General features: G+C 41.4%; 1 protein-coding gene across 6 annotated transcripts in view; it reads right to left on the bottom strand.

Annotated features, from left to right (window-relative positions):
- The window catches only part of LOC101126070 (S-adenosyl-L-methionine-dependent tRNA 4-demethylwyosine synthase TYW1), a 248972-nt gene that overhangs the window by 119527 nt on the left and 107436 nt on the right, over positions 1 to 22009 (bottom strand). For all 6 annotated transcript variants that reach the window (XM_055346954.2, XM_055346956.2, XM_055346957.1 and 3 more), the window contains one exon: positions 8176 to 8311. In XM_055346954.2, coding sequence (XP_055202929.1) covers positions 8176 to 8311 — 136 coding nt within the window. The remainder of the gene's footprint in view (positions 1 to 8175; positions 8312 to 22009) is intronic.

Below are 22009 nucleotides of genomic sequence, written 5' to 3'. Positions count from 1 at the left end.
GGAAAAGGCAAAGCTACGCAGACAGTAAAAGATCCATCCATGGTTGCCAGGGATGAGGGAGGGAGAGATAAACAGGCAGAGTACAGGAGATTCTTAGGGCAGTGAAACTACCCCATATGACACTGTAATGGTGGATACATGTCACTATACATTTGTCCACACCCACAGAATGTACAACCACAACAATGAACCCTAATGTAAAATACAGACCATGGCTGATAATGATGGATCCGTGTAGGCTCATCAGTTATAATAAATGTGCCACTCTTGTGGGTGATGTTGATAAGGAGGTAATGTACGCATGCATGGAATAGGGGGGATATGGAAAATCTCTAGACCCTCTGCTCAATTTTGTTTTGAGTCTAAAACTGCTCTAAAATATAAAGTCCATTAAAAAAAAAATCCAGACCCCCTACCTTATGCAATACCCCCAAATTAATCTCAGATGATTCACAGACCAAATTGAAAAATAATAATAACAACACTTCTGAAAGAGGAAAACATAAGAAACTATCTTCATGACCTTGGAGTGGGCAAAGATTTCACAAATAGGACAGAAAAAGCACTAAACATATACTTTTTTAAAGTGATAAACTAGACTTTGTTAAAATGAAGAGCTCTGTTTATCAAGCAATATTAAGAGTTTAAACTGGCAAAGACAGGCCAGGCGCAGTGGCTCACGCCTGTAATCCCAGAACTTTGGGAGGGTAAGGTGGGTGGATCACTTGAAGTCAGGAGTTCGAGACCAGCCTGACCAAACTGGTGAAACCCCATCTCTACTAAAAATATAAAATTAGCTGGGCATGGTGGTGCATGCCTATAATTCCAGCTACTTGGGAGCTGAGGCAGGAGAATCGCTTGAACCCAGGAGGCAGAGGGTGCAGTGAGCAAAGATCACGCCATTGCACTCCAGCCTGGGCAACAAGAGCAAAACTCCACCTCAAAAAAATAAAATAAAATAAATAAACTGGTAAAGACAGACTGGGAGAAGATATATTCAGTACCTGTATCTGGACTTGTATTCAGAACCACTATTACTTGCAAAATCATGGAGGAATCTCTGAACACCATGTTGAATGTTATTATAATATTATAATGTTGAGAAATCAGACACAAAGGCATAAACAATCGTTTCATTTATATAAAGTTAAAAAACAAGCAAAACAAAAATAAATTTAAAAGTTCAATAACAGGCAAAATTAATCTACGATGATAAAAGTTGGCATAGTTGTTCACAACATATAAACTATATAAATAGTTGAAGGCCAGGCACAGTGGCTCATGCCTGTAATTCCAGCATTTTGGGAGGCCAAGGTAGGAGGATCACTTGAAACCAGGAATTCAAGACCAGCCTGGGCAACAAACAAGACCCCATCTCTCAAAAAAAAAAATTTTTTAGCCAGGTGTGGTGGAGCACATCTGTATCCCAATTACTAGGGAGGCTGAGGCAGGAGGATTGCTTGAGTCCAGGAGTTCAAGACCAGCTTGGGCAACAAAAGGAAACCACCATCTCCACAAAAATAATAATAATTAATAACATATATATAGTTGCAAAAATATGTACAACATGATTTCAATTTTATAAGTGAAATAGACACATATGTATGAACATGCGTAAAAACTGTAGAAGATGTAATGCAGTATAATAACTGTTTACCTTTGAATTCTGGTAAAGTATGAGTCATTTTCTTCAATATCTATGTTCTAAATGTAAAGTTTTTAGCAGATATGCTATGCAATTCTTTAAGCTGATGAAAGGAAATGCCTTTGACTTCTTTATTATTGGTACTCTTGGTTCAAAAGGTCAGTATTCATTACATTCAGATCTATAATTTACTCTCCCCATTTCCATCTTTCCCATTCATCCCTCTATACAATGGCTTCCACACAAAACACTACACCATACTTTCTTTTTGACATAGTAATTAAAGACCAACTGGTAAAGCTATTTTCTTTTTTGTCATACCTTTACTTCGTAATCTTTCTGGAAACTCACTGTTTCCTTGAGTTGCATGGAATTCAACCAGTATCTTTATCAAATTCTTCCCAGACTCACTCTCTATGTGCTTCACGTTGAACGCTTCAACACCCGCAGACTCCCTCTTTGCCTTCTTTAGGCACTTCTTGGGTCATCCCATCTGCTTACTTGCCTTTAACTACAATCTGTTGCTAAAGAGATGACTTTCAGATCTACACCCGGTATTCCTTCCCCAATGTTCTCCTGAGTCTCCAAACCCATAGAAGCTATTATCCACTAGACATTACCTGATGCCTCAACACAAACCTAAGATGCAATACACTTACATTTCTCTAAAACGATATTAGGTAAAAGGTCTGGAGGGAACCAGTTTACTAAGGAGTTAGCCAGCTTGCAGACATTGGCTTTAGACAACATATTTGCACAAATCAAGCACAGCAGTCTTGTCTGATTTCAGAAGTGGCTGAAAGCAGGATAACATTTTAGCTAAGCAGAGCAGGGTAAAATGGCATTAAATCCAAGCTGAATGGAATCAGCCCTGGGGGATCTATGCCTGTGGACAGGGGTCCCATGGTTTACATGAAAGTTAAAGCCTTCAAAAAAGTGGTAGGAAACAGATATCCAGATTAGCCAGATGGGTTAAGGCTCAAGCATAGACTTTGGCACTGATGATGAGAGGTGGAAATAAACAAAATAGGTCAATAAGAAGGGAAACTTGTCAGAACCATGAAAGGGAGACGAGCTCATCCTAAAGCAAAGGAAAGAAGAAGATATATTTCATTGACTACAAGAAACTCTAGGATAAAGGCCATGCCATGATTTAACGTACCATTATCTTATGCTTCTCGTTTGTGAAAGTCTCAATGCCACCAATTCAATGTAACATGTCATCTTTGGCTGCATTCAATTTTCAAAATGTTCAGAAGTGATAAAATGTGCATGCTGCAACTCAGGAGTAGCTGAGACTTTGTCCTCAGTGTGCTAAGGACAGAAAATGTGACTCTCAGGCCTCTAGGATGGGAAGAAGGATGCTGGGACATCACACACTCCTGCTGCTCCCTACTACTGGCCAACAAGCAGGAAACTGAGCAGGATGAAATGACTACACTGTCTTTAACATGACAATCACAGAGAAGTGTAATGATAAGGAAAAATACTTATGACACGATGTTAAACAAAAACAAAAGTAACATATAAGATGGAATTAAATTTGCAAAAAAGCATGCCCTCCCCCAGTGGATTAAGTAGAAGTACTTCAAATGTTAATTACTGTGTTAAGGTCCTGGAATTATAGGTAATTTCTTTCCTTGCTTCTTTGTATTTCTTTACTTCCCCCAAATTGCCATAAGCAGCACATAATATTTTTATAACCTGATATAAGGCCAAATGTGAAATGTTTGTTTTTTAATTTGCAAATTGGCCACATACATAAATTGGTTTATTTAAATATTAGATAGAGGGCTATCTCATTAATGTACAATAAGCCCCTCGTAGCAATGGAACAACCATTATTTAGATAATGATGTCAGGTCAGAGTATCCTAACATCTGTAGAGAGAGGGCCAATGGTCATTGTTAACGTGCAATGCAAGAAATTATGTTGGTCATTTTTCTTTTTTTAAATATGAGGTTTCAAGAATGTTAATGCTATTACTTAAACAGAGAGAAGAATTAAATAGTTCAGTTTACTACTGGATCTTGACCTTGGCATAATCATAGTTCAGCAGAAACACATCTGGTCACATTGCTGATAAAAGTTTACTGCTAAAAGCTGGCAGTGTTTTCTTGTATAACATATATTTCTCTTTTTTTTAAAAAAAGGACTGTTTGACAAGTAGCTTTCGCGGACAGAAATTGAAGCTAACACATTTTTTACTCTGGTATCTTGATGGAATTGGTTTTTAGCCCACATACTCAAGTACCAATATATTTCTCTCCTCATATTGAAAAGGAACATTTTGACAAAGGATAAAGATCTGGAAATGTAAACATTGTACTTGCCAAGAGTTAAAAACAAAATATGCTACCTTCTTCTTTGGGTAGTACTAGATCAGAAATAGGCTGAAAATCTTGGGACAAATCAAAATTTTTTGTTTATAAAGTTTAAGAAATTCTCTTCAAATGCCTTTCCTTGCTCAGGCATAGTAAAAGTCTAATCAAATAACAGAAGATAACAGTATGGATGTTCTAATTAAAATATCTGAAATAACACTCTTATTTATAGTAATCTGGTATCATTTGAGTTTTTATTTTTTATTGTAATATATTTATTTTAAGACAGAGTCTTGCTCTTGTTGACCAGGCTGGAGTGCAATGGTGCGATCTCGGCTCACTACAACCTCCGCCTCCTGGGTTGAAGCAATTCTCCTGCCTCAGCCTCCCGAGTAGCTGGGATTACAGGTACCTGCCACCACTCCTGGCTAATTGTTTTTTTGTATTTGTAGTAGAGACGGGGTTTCACCATATTGACCGGGCTGGTCTTGAACTCCTGACCTCAAGTGATCTGCCCACCTCAGCCTCCCAAAGTGCTGGGAATACTGGCGTGAGCCACCGTGCCCAGCCAGCATTTGAGTTTTTATGTTTGACCCTAGCTAACACATATAACTACAAAATATATGTTTTAAGTGCTAAACAACAGTAAAACAAATCTTTCTTAATAGCATCTACTACGTCTTATAAGATCAGACATTCAGAAGGAAATAACAGCTTGAGTCAATTTAAAGGAAAATTTTTAAGAGCAGCATCCTGCCACAGATCTTCTCTCACAAGGCAACAAAAACAATGCCAAGAACAAGAAACAACAACTCTTAATTGCTACAAAATGCTCAGAAAGTCATTGCCCTAATGTGTGGGCAGTTTAAATTGCCCAAAGAAACATTCCAACAAGAATTACATAGAGACAATAATGACTTCTATTTAAGATGCTCCTGGGTTGAAATTATTTTCTAACTTTAAGTTACTGCATTACTGTCATGAGCAAACCCAAAGTAATTACAATTGAATTCATCACCCAAAGGCTAGTGACTTGGAGGTAAGAACTCAGTTTCTGGAACATTTTGACCAAAGACAGGAAGTAAACTATTAAGCTATTGTGTTAATGTTTCCTTGTCATCTCCCATACTCAAAGAACACAGCCAAGATAACAATGTCAGATGGGCCTGCCTTTGCCAGCTCCTGCTGTTTAACTCCCATTTAAATCCATTCTAATTTTTATGCTATGTAAATCCAAGACCGCTTAGAAACTAAAGTAAGGCCTTTTTGCATTTCTTAAATAACATCAGTATTAATAACCAAAGAAGGCATGGATTTAACTTCCCAGGCATAAAACAGCAAAAGAAACCCACAAAGATTTAATCAGCTGGACAACTGGTAAAACACATATGGTACTTTACAAATCTCTGTTGAGTTTCCACCCATTCATTCTTTTAAGAAACAGACTGGGTGCAGTGGCTCACACCTGTAATCCCAGCACTTTCGGAGGTTGAGGCAGGCGGATCACTTGAGGTCAGGAGTTTGAGACCAGCCTGGCCAACATGGTGAAACCCCATCTCTACTAAAAATACAAAAATTAGCCGGGCATGGTGGTACACACCTGTAATCCTAGCTACTGGGGAGGCTGAGGCATGAGAATCACCTGAACCCGGGAGGCAGACGTTGCAGTGAGCCAAGATCACGCCACCGCAAACCAGCCTAGGCAACAGAAAGAGACTCCATCTCAAAAAAAAAAAAAAAAAGAAGAAAGAAAGAAAAAAAGAAACATTTATCAGGCCTGGAGCAGTGGCTCATGCCTATAATCCCAACACTTCCAAGGCAGGAAGATTGCCTGAGGCCAGGAGTTTGAGACTGTCTCTACAAAAAAAAAATCAAAAAATTAACTAGGCATGGCAGTATGTGCCTGTGGTCCCAGTACTTGGAAGGCTGAGGCAGGAGGACCGTTTGGGCCCAGGAGTTGGAGGCTCCAGTGAGCTATGATGGTGCCACTGTGTTCTAGCTTTGGTGACAGAGCAAGACCCAGTCTCCAAGAAAAAAATGGAAGCATTTATCAAATACCTTAAAGTGTACTATACTAGACATTGTGCAGAATTCAGACATAAGGAAGGAATCCAGCTCAGGAGAGAGCAGCTAAGACAAAACAGAAGAAAAACAGTGTTTTTTAATAGATATAAAACTTAGGAAGGGAAAAAGGGGCAGCTAATTGTAATCAGAAAAGACTTTGCAGTATGGTAATCACAAAACTGGGTCTAGGAGGTGCACAGAATTTCTACAAGTCAAAGAATGGAAAGAAAGAACATTCCTTCCAAAATCTGGGGAGACAGTAACCGAAGACTCAGAAGGGAGAAGGTGGTGGGTACATGTGCAGAAATGGTAACGTAAGCAGGGAAGCATGGCCCTCCTGGGGAATACGGTGAAAAATGAGCCAGGAAATGTACATCGAGGCCAGACAGTGATGGGTTAGGAATGTCAAAGTAAGCGCTGGGCACAGGAGAGAAAGGCAAGTTTTCTGGGACAGTGACTCCCATATCTGGCTGCATACCAAATGACGCCTGGGATGTCTAACAAGCAGATCTCAGATGCCATGAGGACCAGGAAACTGTCATTTTTTTAAGCTCCTGGGGTGATTCTCATTATCAGTCAGATGTCAAGAAGGCATAAAGAACACTTAGAAAAGTGACAGAAAGGAAGCAAGGAAGGAAGGAAGGAGGATTAATGGAAAAGCAGAACCAGATGGTTACTTTAGGTGAAAAAGAAAAGGAAGGTAAGTATGCCATATGAAAACACACAAGAAAGGCCAAATGTTTGCAGAAAATGACATTCAATGTGAACATTCTGAGGCTATTGATGGCTTAGGAAATGTGGTTCTAGAAATTCAGGAAAATTAACTTCATATTTAAATGTATACTATTTTTTGCAGACCCCTTTTTTTTTTTTTTTTTTTTTAGATAGGGGTCTCACTGTCACCCACGCTGGAGTGCAGTGGCGCAATCTCAGCTCACTACAACCTCTGCCTCCCAGGCTCAAGTGATTCTCCCATCTTAGCCTCCTGAGTAGCTGGGACCACAGGTAATTTTTGTATTTTGTTTTTTTGGTAGAGACAGGGTTTTGCCATGTTGCCAGGCTGGTCTTGAACTCCTGACCTCAAGTGATCTGCCCACCTTGGCCTCTCAAAGTGCTGGGATTACAGGTGTGAGCTACCACACCTGGCCTGCAGACGCCTCTTTTAAGGTGGTTACGTATAGTCGGTCCTCCATATCTGTGGGCTCCATTTCCACACATTCAACCAACCATGGATGAAAAATATTTGGAAAAACTAAAACAATTAAAAATCACACAAATATTTAAAATGCAGTATAAAAACCACTTACATGGCATTTACATTGTACTACATATTATAAGTAATGTAGAGATGATTTAAAGTATACAGGAAGATAAGTGTAGATTATGTGCAAATACTATGCCATTTTATTTTTATTATTTATTTATTTATTTTTTGAGACAGAGTCTCACTCTGTCACCCAGGCTGCAGTGCAGTGGCATGATCTTGGCTCACTGCAGCCTCCACCTCCCAGGTTCAAGTGATTCTCCTGCCTCAGCCTCCCAAATAGCTGGAATAACAGGTGCATGTCATCACAACTGGCTAATTTTTTGGTATTTCTAGTAGAGATGAGGTCTGACCATGTTGGCCAAGCTGGTCTTGAACTCCTGACCTCAAGTGATCCACCTGCCTCGCCCTCCCAAAGTCCTGGGTTTGCAGGCAGGCATGAACCACCATGCTTGGCCTATGCCATTTTATATAAACTTGAGCATCTGTGGATGTTGGTACCCACGGGGAGTCCTACGACCAATCTTCCATAGATTCCGGGTTGGGTATCTATGGGGAATTGGTTCCAGGACCAATTGTTATTAACTTTGGGAGTATATATACCTCTCTCCTTAAATGAATAAAAGGCAAATGATACATACAAAGCATTGTACTACAAACTTAAGAGGAACTCAATAATTATTTAACAAATAGTAAATGTTCAAAATTCCTTGAAGAAGGAAGTCTCTAAAAAGTTGAAAGTTATATTTCATCTTTTTTTATTTTAAAGAGAAAAGAGGAAAAAGTACCTCTGTTCTTTTCTTCCATCTTTCTTTCTTTCTTCTTAACTTCAGTACACACCTGAGGGTTATTTATTTTTAAGATGTCATAATTCTTACCTTGACTGCCAAGGCTTTTAAACTGTCAAGGAATCTCTGCCAGAAATCCTTGAAGAGTGGGCGGTCGATTTTCTTCAGGCTGTCTTTGGTACTGGCATCCACACTGACATACAGCTGAGTAACCGGCTCGAGGTTCCTTAGTAATTTTTTTTTTTAAAAGAAGAAAGAAAAATTATTCCTCTATCAGGCTTTCCATGATATAAAACCTGCAATCTGTAATAGACATGGGGATTAAACACTTCACTGGGTCTAGAGACTTCCACTTCCCCCAAAAGACTGAACTAATGATTTTAATCATGTGACAAAATGGGACGGCCTCTGGTTATTTTTTAAATGACTGGAAACCATCCCTAATACATTGAAAATATTGAATTACTTAAAATTGGTCCTTCTTCACATACTAAGTTTGAATGGAAAATAAACAAAATGTGATCTAACTTCAGGTATGACAGCATCAGCCCAGCACAATTAGAGGGGCTCTCTGATCTAACTTCCCCACCCACACACTCTCCCAACCACATGGGGTCTGTGCTGCTGGGCCACCTCCCTCCATCAATCACTGACGGAAGTCTTCTAAGGAACAAGAAACAATCCCAAAAGCTCAGGCCTTATTCAAAGGACGCAGAGTCACACCTATGCTTCCATAAGTGGGACTGGGTTTCATGTCAAGCCTTGGGTGGGCAAACAATGACCCATTTGGGGAACTTTAAGCAGTGCAGACCTAAAACAGTAGAAACCTCATACTTACACAGGAGCACAGCCCAGAAGAAAAAAATGCATTCTTATTTTCCTTGCCTTTACAATCAGTTTCCATGAATACCACTCATTCTCTACTTCTCTCAAATTCACTGCCTCATTTCATAATTTCATTCCTACCTACTAGATTTCTAGTAGGTCCTTCTTCTAGTAGGTCTTTTCCCCCGGCCCAGTCCCCAGACAGGATCTCATTCTCATCCAGGCTGGAGTGCAGTGGCACAATCACAGCTCACTGCAGTCTCAACCTCCCAGGCTCAAGTGACCCTCTTATCTCAGTGTCTCAAGAAGCTGGGACCACATGCATGTGCCACCATACCCGGCTAATTTTTAAAATTTTTTTGTAGAGACAGGGGTCCCACTACATTATCTAGGCTGGTCTGGAACTCCTGGGCTCAAGCGATCCACCCACCTCAGCCTCCCAAACTGTTAGAATTAGAGGCGTGAGCCACTGCACCCGACCCTACTAGATTTCTTGCAAGTTATACATTAAACCTAGACTATACTTTTTTTCTTTTCTTTTCTTTTCTTTTTTTTTTGAGATGGAGTCTCCCTCTCCCACCCAGGCTAGAGTACAGTGGTGCAATCTCAGCTCACTGCAACCTCTGCCTCCGGGTTCAAGTGATTCTCCTGCCTCAGTCTCCTAAGTAACTGGGATTACAAGTGTACCGTGCCACATCCGGCTAATTTTCGTATTTTTAGTAGAGAAGGGGTTTCACTATGTTGGCCAGACTGGTCTTGAACTCCTGACCTCAGGTGATCCACGCACCTTGGCCTCCCAAAGTGCTGGGATTACAGGCGTGACCCACTGTGCCTGGCCTAGACTGTACTTTTTCTAAAGCCTCTCCCGTTCTCTCTTCAAATAGGTCTCATAATTCAATCTCTTCAGTAAATTTAGAACTAGAAGAAACAAATTCCCCCTTAATCATCTTCTGATCAAATTCTCCCAATATTCTTTTTCTATAAGGATTCCACAATTTATTCCACATTTCCACCTAGAAGTTTTATGCATTTTTTGTTTCAAAGTCCATGCATTTTTAAAAATGAAAATATCACTCACATGCCATACAATTCACCACTTTATAATGGTTTATGTGCTTTATATATGTATCAGTAGCAGCCTTATCAATCTTTGAGTGTAAGATCTTGAAGAGCAAGAATCCTGTTTTTCTTTTTATCCAGCCACACAGGCAGATATTAAAGCTACTTTTTAGGAGACATTGTTGATTTCAGCAGACAGAATTTTTAAGGGAATATAGGCCAAACAGATGCTTGCAATGATGTGGCTTAGTGATATATAGAAAAATCACAAGTGTCTAGACTTCTATTCACTTCTGTTGAAAGTGGAGAGGCTCTGACCAAATGTAGGACAGAGGTGATTAAGATCCTGGCAGGCTCTCATTGCTTTAATGCCTCTGCAATACCGATATACTAAGGGGATCCTTCAAAGTTCAGGTAATGTGTCACTACTGAGCAAAGCACGTTAATTACTGAAAATGTAAAACAAAAGCATAGTAATAACAGCATTCTGTCTCATCACCCCTTTGCTGAGTGCCTCTTTAATAAAAGACAAGCTATGCTTCCTTAACTGGACTTCTATTTAAAAAAAAAAAAAAAAAAAAGGACTGCCTTAACGGTTACTGCTGGCTATCATCATCTGATAACTAACAGGACTTTGTCAAAAGCTTCCTGATGCAAAATGAGAACTGCCCTGACCTTTTCACTATGCTTCCATAACTACTTAATATTATGAACAGCACATTCCAAAGGTCATACTCCTTTTACAAACCTCTATCATTTACAAAATAGGAAGCCCTGGACACTGACACTACCAATAAGGAATTCTAGCCAATACTAGATGTCTGAGATGCTACACTCAAGGAAGTCCAATAAGGAATTCTAGTCAATACCAGATGTCTGAGATGCTGCACTCAAGGAAGTCTACAGATCTCTTGTCAAGGAGCAGAGGAAGAATGGAGAAGAGGAAAAGGTCCCCAGGAATTACAGAGCTCATTTCTAAGGGGCTCAAAATTAGCAAAGAGACTTTTGGAGATATTTTCTGAGCTTTAGGGATCTTATTTCTGCCTCACACTGGTCTCTATTCACCCAGAAGAGATAACGAGGCTTCCAGTAGAGTCAGTTAGCTGTCTCTATTCTATACAGAGATAACAAATGTTCCCCAAAAGCAAAAGAGTCTTACATCATCAAAATCATCATAATAATTCCTGTATCTGAGAATCTCAACAGCACTGCTGGGAGTAATTAAAAAGGATATCCTCTGCTCTCCCAAAAACAGACAATATTTAAGATAGACAACCTTAAGCCCAATCCTCTGTACAAATGCCCCAGGATTCTTGATGTGAGTACTGTAAGGACCCTTCATCTTAATTTTAAATCTCTGAGTGAAGAATTATCATATATAAAAATGTGCTGATGAACATAAAAATCCCTCTCCCATGTTGCCTTTCTGTAGAGATTATCAGGCCTCTTTCTACCTTCCAAGGCTCAGAAGGTAGAATAAGGCCTGACATATCTGCAGGAAAAAAAAGGAGAGAGATTTATGTTTGTAAGAAATTCAAGTAAACAGTGACTTTGAAGCTCCTCCTTGGGATAAAAAAAATAAGCAGAGTGACCCAAACAAGCAATGATATTAAAACCTAAATCTCTAAGACAATCTGAGGCTGTCAGATCAAGCCAAATAGCTCAGGAGGAAGAGAGGAGGAGGGTGAAAGAGAAGGAGAGAATTATTTACCACTCAGTGAGCTGGCACACTCTGCCGTGTGCTTTACCCTTCTTGATCAGTTCACTGAATCCTCACAATAAAACGACCACGTAGTTGCTACTTATGCCCATTTTAGAGACGATGAAGCTGAGGTTCAAAAGGTTAAGTAACATGTGCAAGGATCTATAAAGAATAAGCATCATGCCGGGCACAGTGGCTCATGCCTGTAATCCCAACACTTTCGGAGGCTGAGACAAGAGGATCACCTGAGGTCAGGAGTTTGAGACCAGCCTGGCCAACATGGTGAAACCCCATCTCTACTAAAAAATACAAAAATTAGCCAGGCATGGTGGCGCACGCCTGTAATCCCAGCTACTCAGGAGGCTGAGGCACAAAAATCACTTAAACCCAGGAGGCGGATGCTGCATGAGCCGAGATCGCGCCACCGTACTCCAGCCTGGGCAACAGAGCAAGACTCCACATCAAAAAAAAAAAAAAAAGAAAAAGAGCGAAAGAAAGAAAAGAAAAACAGTAAGCGTCAAGGAGATTCAAGTCCAGAGATGACTCCACAGCCTTTCTCCTAACTCTGCACCATGATGGCAAAATCCACAGTGTGGCTCAGTGTTCAAGTCACAGCGGTTACATGTAACAAACGGTATTCCATAAATGAAAAATCCAAGAGAATACGGATGATCTGTGAAATGCAGATTCTGACTGCAAAGTCCTAAGAGAAGCCAAAACAACAAGTCCTCAGGAAGAAATTCTGAACTTAATTCTTTTCAGGGGCTTATGCACTTCACTCAACATTTATTCAGGGATTACTATGAACTGGACACTGAGGCCAAGAGGCTCAGCCCTTAATATTTACATTCTGGAGGGAACAGAAGATGGATGAGAGTCCCACCACACAGCGCCATGACTAAGGTGGGGAAAATGTAATGGGTATAAGTGGAGGAGTGAGTTGATTTTGCTTGGCAAAATCATACAAAAGACGTAACAAGGTCAAAGTCAAAGCTGATCTCTGAAGGACACAGAGTTCATCAGGAAGAGAATGAGATCATTTCCAGGCATGTCCAAAGAAGAAATGCAAAGGCCCGCAGCTGTGAGATGCAGCAGGATAAAGGAATCACAAACTATCCCCCATGGTTCTAACATGGCAAATGGAATTGGGGGATGCCTGCAGCCAGGTCTCATGTCCTGCCAGGGTTAGGTTTGGCTTACTGAAGTTTTATGTCGCCAGTGACACAGTCAGATCAGTGCTGATGAAAGTCACGTGGCTCCAGTGTGATGGACGGATTAAAAAGCCAGCACAGTGCACCGTTCTGCATCTGGCTCCCCTGTGCCTCCCACTTATCACCAATCCAACAACCTCTTAACCACAATTTAAAAATCCAAAAAGCTCTAATAACCGAAAGGTTGCTTTTCTAAGTTGGGAGACATACTTACCTCGAAGTAGAATCTGACTTACAAAGCTGTTTGTATTCTTAATTTTTGTTTTGTTTTCTTTTTTTTTTAAAGACAGAGTCTTCCTCTGTCACCCAGGCTGGAGTGCAGGGGCATGATCTTGGCTCACCACAACCTCCACCTCCCGGGTTCAAGCAACTCTCCTACCTCAGCCTCCCAAGTAGCTGGTTCTACAGGCACACACCACCACACCTGCCTAATTTTTGTATTTTTAGTGGAGATGGGGTTTCGCCATGTTGGCCAGGCTGGTCTTAAATTCCTGGCCTCAGGTGATCTGCCTGCCTCGGCCTCCCAAAGTACTGGGATTACAGGCGTGAGCCACTGTGCCTGGCCTAATTTTTCCATTTCTGTGACTAAGCATACTTTATTGTAGAACTAATTACATGTGTGTGGCTCTAGGGTGCTGGAGATATACCATAAAATACAGTGGATAAACTGTATTGTCTTTCTAAAACTCTGAAACACTTTTGGGCACAAGGGGTAAAAGATTGTGAACTTGTAGAAATCATTCCATATCAATACATAAAGAGCTTTTGCACTTTTTTTTTTTTTTTTTTTTTTGTCAGACAGAGTCTCGCTCTGTCACCCAGGCTGGAGTGCAATGGCACAATCTTGGCCCACTGCAACCTCTGCCTCCCAGGTTCAAGCGATTCTCCTGCCTCAGCCTCCGGAGTAGCTGGGATTATAGGCACCCACCACCATGCCCAGCCAATTTTTTTGAATTTTTAGTAAAGACAGCGTTTCACCACGTTGGCCAGGCTGTTCTTGAACTGACTGCAGGTGATCCACCTGGCTCAGCCTCCCAAAGTGCTGGGATTATGGGTGTGAGCCACCACGCCCGGACCTTTCTTTGATTTTCTAACAACTACAGAGAAAGAATGTACTTTGTGATTTCTCTTTGATATTCTGGTTATTTAACAAGTGTGTTGTTTAATTTCCACATATTTGTGAATTTCCCAAATTCTAGTTTGTGAAGTTCTTGATCATTATTTGTTCAAATATTCTTTCTTCTCATTTCTCTCTCTCCTGTCCTTCTGGAATTCCCTTTATAAATATGTTGGCATGCCTGAAGGTGCCCCATGGGTCTCTGAGAGACTTTAGTGATAGTCTATTTGATGAGTCATCATTTTCATACTTTTGTTTCTTTGAAAATGCTTTTCTGGCCAGGTGTGTTGGCTCACGCCTGTAATCCCACCACTTTGGGAGGGCGAGGGGGGCAGATCACTTGAGGTCAGGAGTTCAAGACCATCCTGGCCAACAAGGTGAAACCCTGTCTCTTCTAAAAATACAAAGATTAGCCAGGCATGCCACATGCCTTAATCCCTTGCTGCTCAGGAGGCTGAGGCAGGAGAATTGCTTGAACCCGGGAGGCGGAGGTTGCAGTGAGCTGAGATTGTGCCACTGCACTCTAGCCTGGGTGACAGAGCAAGATTCCGTCTCAGAAAAAAAAAAAAAAGATAAGAAAATGCTTTCCTGTAGTTCTTTGAACACATTTAAAATAGCCAATGTCAAATCTTTGTCTAGTAAGTCCAACATCTAGGCTTCCTTGTAGATGGATTCTATTCTGTTTCCTTTCATGTGTATAGGCCACATTCTTGTTTCTTTGTATATCTTGTCGGTTTCTTTAAACACTAGACATTTTCTTTTTATTTATTTTTTGCGACAAGGTCTCACTCTGTCCCCCAGGCTGGAATGCAGTGGCATGATCATGGCTCACTGCAATCTTGAACTCCTGAGCTCAAGCAACCCTCCCGACTCAGCATCCTCAGTAGCTGGGACTACAGGCATGCACCAAAACACTTGGCTAATGTTTTAATTTTTTGTAGAGACAGGGTCTCACTATGTTGCCCAGGCCAGTCTCAAACTCCTGGCCTCAAACAATCCTCCCGTCCCAGCCTCCCGAAGTTCAAGCGATGACAGACATGAGCCACCACGCCTGGCTATTATTTTAAATATCATTAGTGGCAACTCTGGAAATCAGATACCTCTCAACCCAGGTTTGTTTGGTTTGGTTGGTTACTTTGGTTTTGGGAATATTGTTTTGTTCGTTTCTTGGTTTTCTTTTTTGCTGTTTGTTGTGTTTATTTTTGCTGAAATAATTTGGTAAATTCGATATTCATTGTTGTGTTTAGCCACTGAAGTCTCTGTTTGGTTAGCTTAGTGGTCAGCTCATTAATGGACAGAGATATCCTTAAATGCTTCCAACTGGTAAGCCTCCCAGCCTTTGTCGAGGGGCTCTGTGTTTTTGTTAGGGGATGCCTTCATCACCCAGGCAGGCAGTTTGCAACTCTGCCTTGGTTTTCGCTGCCTGCTTACTCAGTAAGAACCAAAAGCACAGGGCCTTCTCAAGTCTTCTCTGGCATGCCCACAGCCCTGAACATGTGAGTGGGGTTGGAGATTCCCAGGAATACAATGGAGCTTTTCAAAGTCCCCTATGACATCTCATGGCCCAGCTTTTCCTTTTCCATTTATTGGTGAGCTTCTTGTCTGCCCTAGCTGTTAATGCCACTTGAGGCGGCTTTGTGAAGCTAAACAATCGTCTATAATTGTTTAGGAGAAACATCCAAAGGCTTTTTGCACCAGACAAACTTGAGACACTTCAAATAAAGACAACCCCTGTGAGAGAAAGTTTCCAGGTTTGCCATACAAGTCATATATAATGACAATTTCCCAGGAATGAGACTTTGAAGGAGTTCCCACTCTGTTTTGCCCCCTCCCACAGCGGCGGGCTGCTGGTTTTTACTGTGGTTGTGAGCTACTGGTTTTCTTTTTTATTTTCTTTTGAAAGGGAGTCTTGCTCTATCCCCCAGGCTGGGGTGCAATGGTGCGATTTCAGTTCACTGCAACCTCCGCCTCCTGGGTTCAAGCGATTCTCTTGCCTCAGCCTCCCGAGTAGCTGGGATTACAGGTGCCCGCCACCACACCCGGCTAATTTTTGTATTTCAGTTGAGACAGGGTTTCACTATGTAGGTCAAGCTGGTCTTGAACTCCTGACCTCAAATGATCCGCCCGCCTCAGCCTCCCAAAGTGCTGGGATTACAGGCGTGAGCCACTGCTCCCAGCCGAGCTACTGGTTTTCAAGGCTAGGGAAAGTGAGAAAGGAATAGAACAAGTTAACATCACAAAGCTCTTTTTTCTTACTGAGATGCAACCATTTTTTTGTGAATATATGCTCCTCACATTGTTGCATGCCTTTGCTTAATTTCCACAGGTAAAAAAAAGTCGCTTGTGATCATTTTTGCCAGTATTCTCATTGTTTTCACAGAGAAACAAGATTTTTAAGGTCTGTGCTCTGCTATTTCTGCTGACATCCAACCCACATATTTTGTTTTCTTATCTATCATCATTCATCAATATATTTTCTTTTTTTTTTTTTTTTTTTTTTTTGAGACGGAGTCTCGCTCTTTTGCCGAGGCCGGAGTGCAGTGGCACTATCTCGGCTCACTGCAAGCTCTGCCTCCCGGGTTCACACCATTCTCCTGCCTCAGCCTCCCGAGTAGCTGGGACTACAGGTGCCCGCCACTGCGCCCGGCTAATTTTTTTGTATTTTTAGTAGAGACAGGGTTTCACCGTGTTAGCCAGGATGGTCTTGATCTCCTGACCTCGTGATCCGCCCGCCTCGGCCTCCCAAAGTGCTGGGATTACAGGCGTGAGCCACCTCACCCGGCCTCATCAATGTATTTTCTATTTTCACTGTAACTTCTTTTTGACCCACAAGTAAATAAGAAGTGTGTTGCTTAAATTCCAGAATATTCTAATTATCTCTTGGTATTGGTTTCTAGTTTAATTCCATTGTGTTCAGATATCATGCTCTATACAATTTCGACCCTGTTTTGAAATGTCTATAATGTTCAGCAAATGGCCATTTGGTAATTTTTCTGTGAACAAGTTCTGTGCTCTTGAAAAGAATCTGTATTCAGACCAGACATGGTGGCTCATGCCTGTAATCCCAGCACTTTGGGAGGCCAAGGCGGGCAAAGCAGCTGAGGTCAGGAGTTCGAGACCAGCCTGGCCAACATGGTGAAACCCCGTTTCTCTCAGAAAATAAAAAAATTAGCTGGTGTGGCGGCGCGCGCCGGTATTCCCAGCTACTGGGGATGGTGAGGTAGGAGAATCACTTGAACTCAAAAGGCAGCAGCTGCAGTGAGCCAAGATTGCACCACTGCACTCCAGGCTGGGTGACAGGGTGAGACCCTGTCTCAAAAAAAAAAAAAAGAAAAAAGAAAAAATCTGTATTCCAAAGTTACTGGTTGGAATGCTCTATTTCTGTGATGTAGGTTAAATTTGTTAATTCCATTGTTCAAATCTTTAATACTCCTACTAATTTTATCAGTTTGAGAGAAATCAGTTAAAAATCTACTACTGTTCCTCGCCCTTTGTAGTCTGTCAATCTTGAGATTATATTATTCAGTGTTAAAAATTTTGAGTTGTTATATGATTTTATGTTTCTGGTGGGCTTAACGTTTTATTATTAAGAAATGTCCATCTTGTCTGGGCGCAGTAGCTCATTCTTGTAATCCCAGCACTCTGGGAGGCCAAGGCAGGCAAATCACTTGAAGTCAGGCATTTGAGACCAGCCTGGCCAACATGGTGAAACCCTGTCTCTACTATAAATACAAAAATTAGCTGGGCATGGCGGTGCATGCCTGTAATCCCAGATACTCGGGAGGCTGAGGCATGAGAACTGCTTGAACCTGGGAGGTGGAGGTTGTAGTGAGCCCAGATCGCACCACTGCACTCCAGCATAGGAGACAGAATGAGACTCTATTTAAAAAAAAAAAAAAAAAAAAAGTCCATCTTGGCCAGGCATGGTGGCTCCCACCTGTAATCCCAGCACTTTGGGAGGCCAGGGTGGGAGGATCACTTGAGCACAGGATTTCAAGACCAGCCTGGCCAATATAATGGGACCCTGTCTCTGAAGAAAAAAAAAAAAAAAAAAAGTCAATCTTATCTCAAGTAACAGGTTTTGCCTTAAAGTATATTTTGACCAACATTACTTAGCCTGCCTTGCCAAAGGTGAAACTTCCATGTTTCATGTCTTATCTCACATACTCGCAATGCCACCATAAGGTAGTCATTATTATTATTATCATTTTACAAATGAGGAAAGTGGGCACTGAAAAGTTATCCTCCAACGTCAGAAAGACACCAGGAGATCCAGTCAAGATTCAAACCTAGATCGTTTCTAGCCCACAGCCCAAGCTTTTTGCCACCTCTCTGCACTTTCTCTCTCTCTCTTTAGCCCATCCAGACATGCATGTTTCAGAAAAATATTCCATGAATTCAAAGACAGGAGAGAAAATTAGATTTTAAACTTCATATGCTTAGTGCAAACAAGATAGGCTGGGGGTCGGGGAACTTCTATTGAAAGAATCAGGCCATATTTACTTCTACTGAAACTTCTATTGAAAGACTCAGGCAGTATTTACTTCTATTGCAAGAAACTTCTATTGAAAGAATCAGGCAATATTCAATCTTCATTTCATTGTAGCTGTTTTCTGGAACCATTTTGAGCTAACACATACAAGAAAAGTGCATGTTTATTAAACTTCACTCATCTCTTCAAACATACACTATGCACCTAATACGTAAAGAGACATCCAGTTTATAGAGGTTCTCTAAAAGATGGGGTGAATGTCTCAGCAAAAACTAAAGAAAACAAAACAGAAATACAGAAGTAGCAGAGGAAAGAGAATAAAGTTCCTACATAGTTTCAATGAAAAGGTGTTCGAAAGTAAACATACACAGGGATGAAATTTGGGAGCAGGAGGTGAGTCTGAGAAGTTAATCATGTCATAGTTAAATGCTGAACACAGCTCTGTCTTCTTATGATAAACCTGCTAGCAGCCAAAAAGCTTTAGATTTACAGTACTCACCAAAAAAGAGCTATGAGATTCTAAATGTAAATTTTAAAATAATGTAAAATAGATGATTATGATACATAACAGTTAACGTGGACTAAATATGAAAATAAGAGTTTGTGAGTCTACAAATGACTACAAATTTGACTCTGAACTCTGGCACACTCATGAAGTGGGAGATGCTGTTACAGGATTCAAATGTCCACAAGATAAGAACAAACCAGTTCTCTGAGGTTCCTCAGAGGGAAGAAGCTATTCAGTGTTGGGAAACATCCTCCTCAACAACTTCCTTGCCTTACAACACGATGCCATACAGAGATCTGCTTTTACAAGGTGTCGTCAGCATTACAGCATGGAGCTATGTATAAGAAATGACTCCATGGAGTCTTCCATCGCAGCAATAACATCAGCTATGATGCACCTCTCTAGGACTGCAAAGCTGAATGCACAGATGGTACAGTGTTCTGGAACAAAGTTCTAAACTCACATGTCTACAGGGACCAAGGAAATAATGTGAGTCAAGTAAGCCACTTTTAAGAGGGAAAAGAATTCTTTGTGTATCAAAATGTGGATTGCATATGAAACATACATGAATATTCTCTCCAGCCAGGCACAGTGGCTCACGCCTGTAATCCCAGCACTTTGGGAGGCCAAGGTGGGCGGATCACCTGAGGTCGGGAGTTTGAGACCAGCCTGACCAACATGGAGAAACCCCGTCTCTACTAAAAATACAAAATTAGCAGGGTGTGGTGGCAAATGCCTGTAATCCCAGCTACCTGGGAGGCTGAGGCAGGAGAATCACTTGAACCCGGGAAGTGGAGGTTGTGGTGAGCCGAGATCGCACCGGTGTACTCCAGCCTGGGCAACAAGAGCGAAACTCCTCCATCTCCAGAAAAAAAAAAAAAAAAAAAGAATATTCTCTCCTCTCTCAAAAGTTCTTTGTGTACCAAAATGCAGACTGCGTATGAAACACACAAGAATATTCTCTCCTTACTCAAAGTGATATGCTTTCTTCCATTTTTCTGGGACTATGTGGCCTCTCAGTCTACCTTTCATTATTTCACTTTTTTAGAAATGGTGACAGGAATTTCTCTGCTATAAGAAAATCAACCGTGCAATTCCTCTGACAAGTGGCAAATGACACTCAGCCTCAGGGCTGAAGAAACAGCAAGACGGGAGGAGTGTGGGAAACTGAAAACCACAGGGCTTCCTGGAAAAGATAAGTACTCCTTGGCTCTTGACAACTTTTGCCAGATCATCTTTTCAAAGTCAAAAGTCCAGATTTTATGTAAAACCTCTTGGTTTTTCAACGTTGGCTCCAAAAAAAAGTGATAAACAGGCTGTAGGAAAAGCAAAACCTACTTCTTATCAACGGAGGGCTTGAGACCTCCGGGCTTAAGGAGAAAATGGATTGCATATCATCTGGGCTATTCACATAATTATAATCATCAACTGAGTTTCTGAAGAATACTGAGCCCCAGTAGGTTCAAGGTTATACTCCTTGACAAGTGTGGTCTGTTGTGCTGTATGTAGACTGTAAATGTGGCCATTGACTCCTCCTGTCCCAGTACCCAAGTGCCCCTGCCCTGTAGATCTGAGTGCCTTCTCATTGACTTGAAGCTCCACCGTGTGACTAGCTTTGGTCCATGGGAAGTGAGCAAATGTGATACAAGCAAAGGCTTGAAAGATGCTCGTGCATTGGGGCTTGCCCCCCTCACTGCTCTTTGAAACCCTGCCACCCTGTGACAAAGTGCAGCATAGCTGCTGGGGGATGAGAGGCCATGTGAATAGAGGCCCCTGGGCCCCAGCCCAGCCCATCATCAACCAGCAAAGTTGCCCAAGACCAAAAGACTTCCAGGCTGATCTGAAGAATTATGAGCTAAATAAATTATTGTTAGTTAGTTTGAGGTGGGTGGTTGCAGCAAAAGAGAACTGACACATATTAAAATATATCAGTACCTTCCTATCAAGAAATGGCTTTTTTCTTGTCTAATCACCAGCAGGCCTATTAACATGAAGTGTGTTACACATTCTTGTCACTCTTATTAACCTCTGTTTTGACAAAAGCATACAGCTACTCAGACAGCAAAAGCTTTCTCATTTGCCTAAGGTGTTTGCTTCTACACAGCATCCACAACAAATACCTGGCTCTCCCAAAAGTCCTGGTGGACCACTCACTGTGAAAACTCCTCTAAGGGGCAGAACTGTCAGTAAAGAGTCTGATATAATCCGGCTCTGTCCCCACCCAAATCTCATGTTGAATTCATAATCCTCAATGTTGGAGGAGGGGCCTGGTGGGAGATGGCTGGGTGATGGGACTTCCCCCTTGCTCTTCTCGTGATAATGAGTAAGTTCTCACGAGATCTGGTTGTTTAAAAGTGTGTAACATTTCCCTTCCCCCTTCATTCTCTTCCTCCTGCTGTGTGAAGATGTGCCTGCTTTCCCCTTTGACTTCCGCCATGATTTTAAGTTTCCTGAGGCCTCCCCTGCCGTGCTTCCTGTACAACCCGCAGAACTGTGAGCCAATTAAACCTCTTTTCTTCACAAATTACCCAGTCTCAGTTAATTCCTTATGGCAATGCGAGAACAGACTAATACACAGTTACATGCTTTGGAGCTGGAGGGAAGACTGAAACCCTTTTAGGGAAAGGTTTAGTACCCTGAAAAAGCCACTAGCCTGAATATAATACAGACAATTGACAAAGTCTAGATTCCCCTGAAAAGATACCAGAGTACAGGTGGTATTGCAGTTACTTAGAAAAAGAAATTCTAATTAAAAAAATAAAAAATAAATAGGCCACCCAACCACCCAGAGAACATTATTACTTCCTAGTGTGTGTGTAAGATCAAAAGCCCCTCCCAGGTTTAAAATAAACTTATTGACTGTCAAGCTGCCCTTCTTGTTTCTCTCTTCTTTCTTTAATTCTTACAGTGTGCTCAAAGATGACATGGCTGCAAGAGGCTCAGCAAATAGCTGAACTTGTTGACTTGCTGTATGAGCTGACTTGCTGTATAGAATTAGCATTATCAACAT

This window comes from Gorilla gorilla, chromosome 6, assembly GCF_029281585.2.
Source record: "Gorilla gorilla gorilla isolate KB3781 chromosome 6, NHGRI_mGorGor1-v2.1_pri, whole genome shotgun sequence".
Lineage (NCBI taxonomy): Eukaryota > Metazoa > Chordata > Mammalia > Primates > Hominidae > Gorilla > Gorilla gorilla.
The sequence above is the reverse complement of the archived record's forward strand: the minus strand, read 5'-3'. Positions and strand labels throughout refer to the sequence as shown.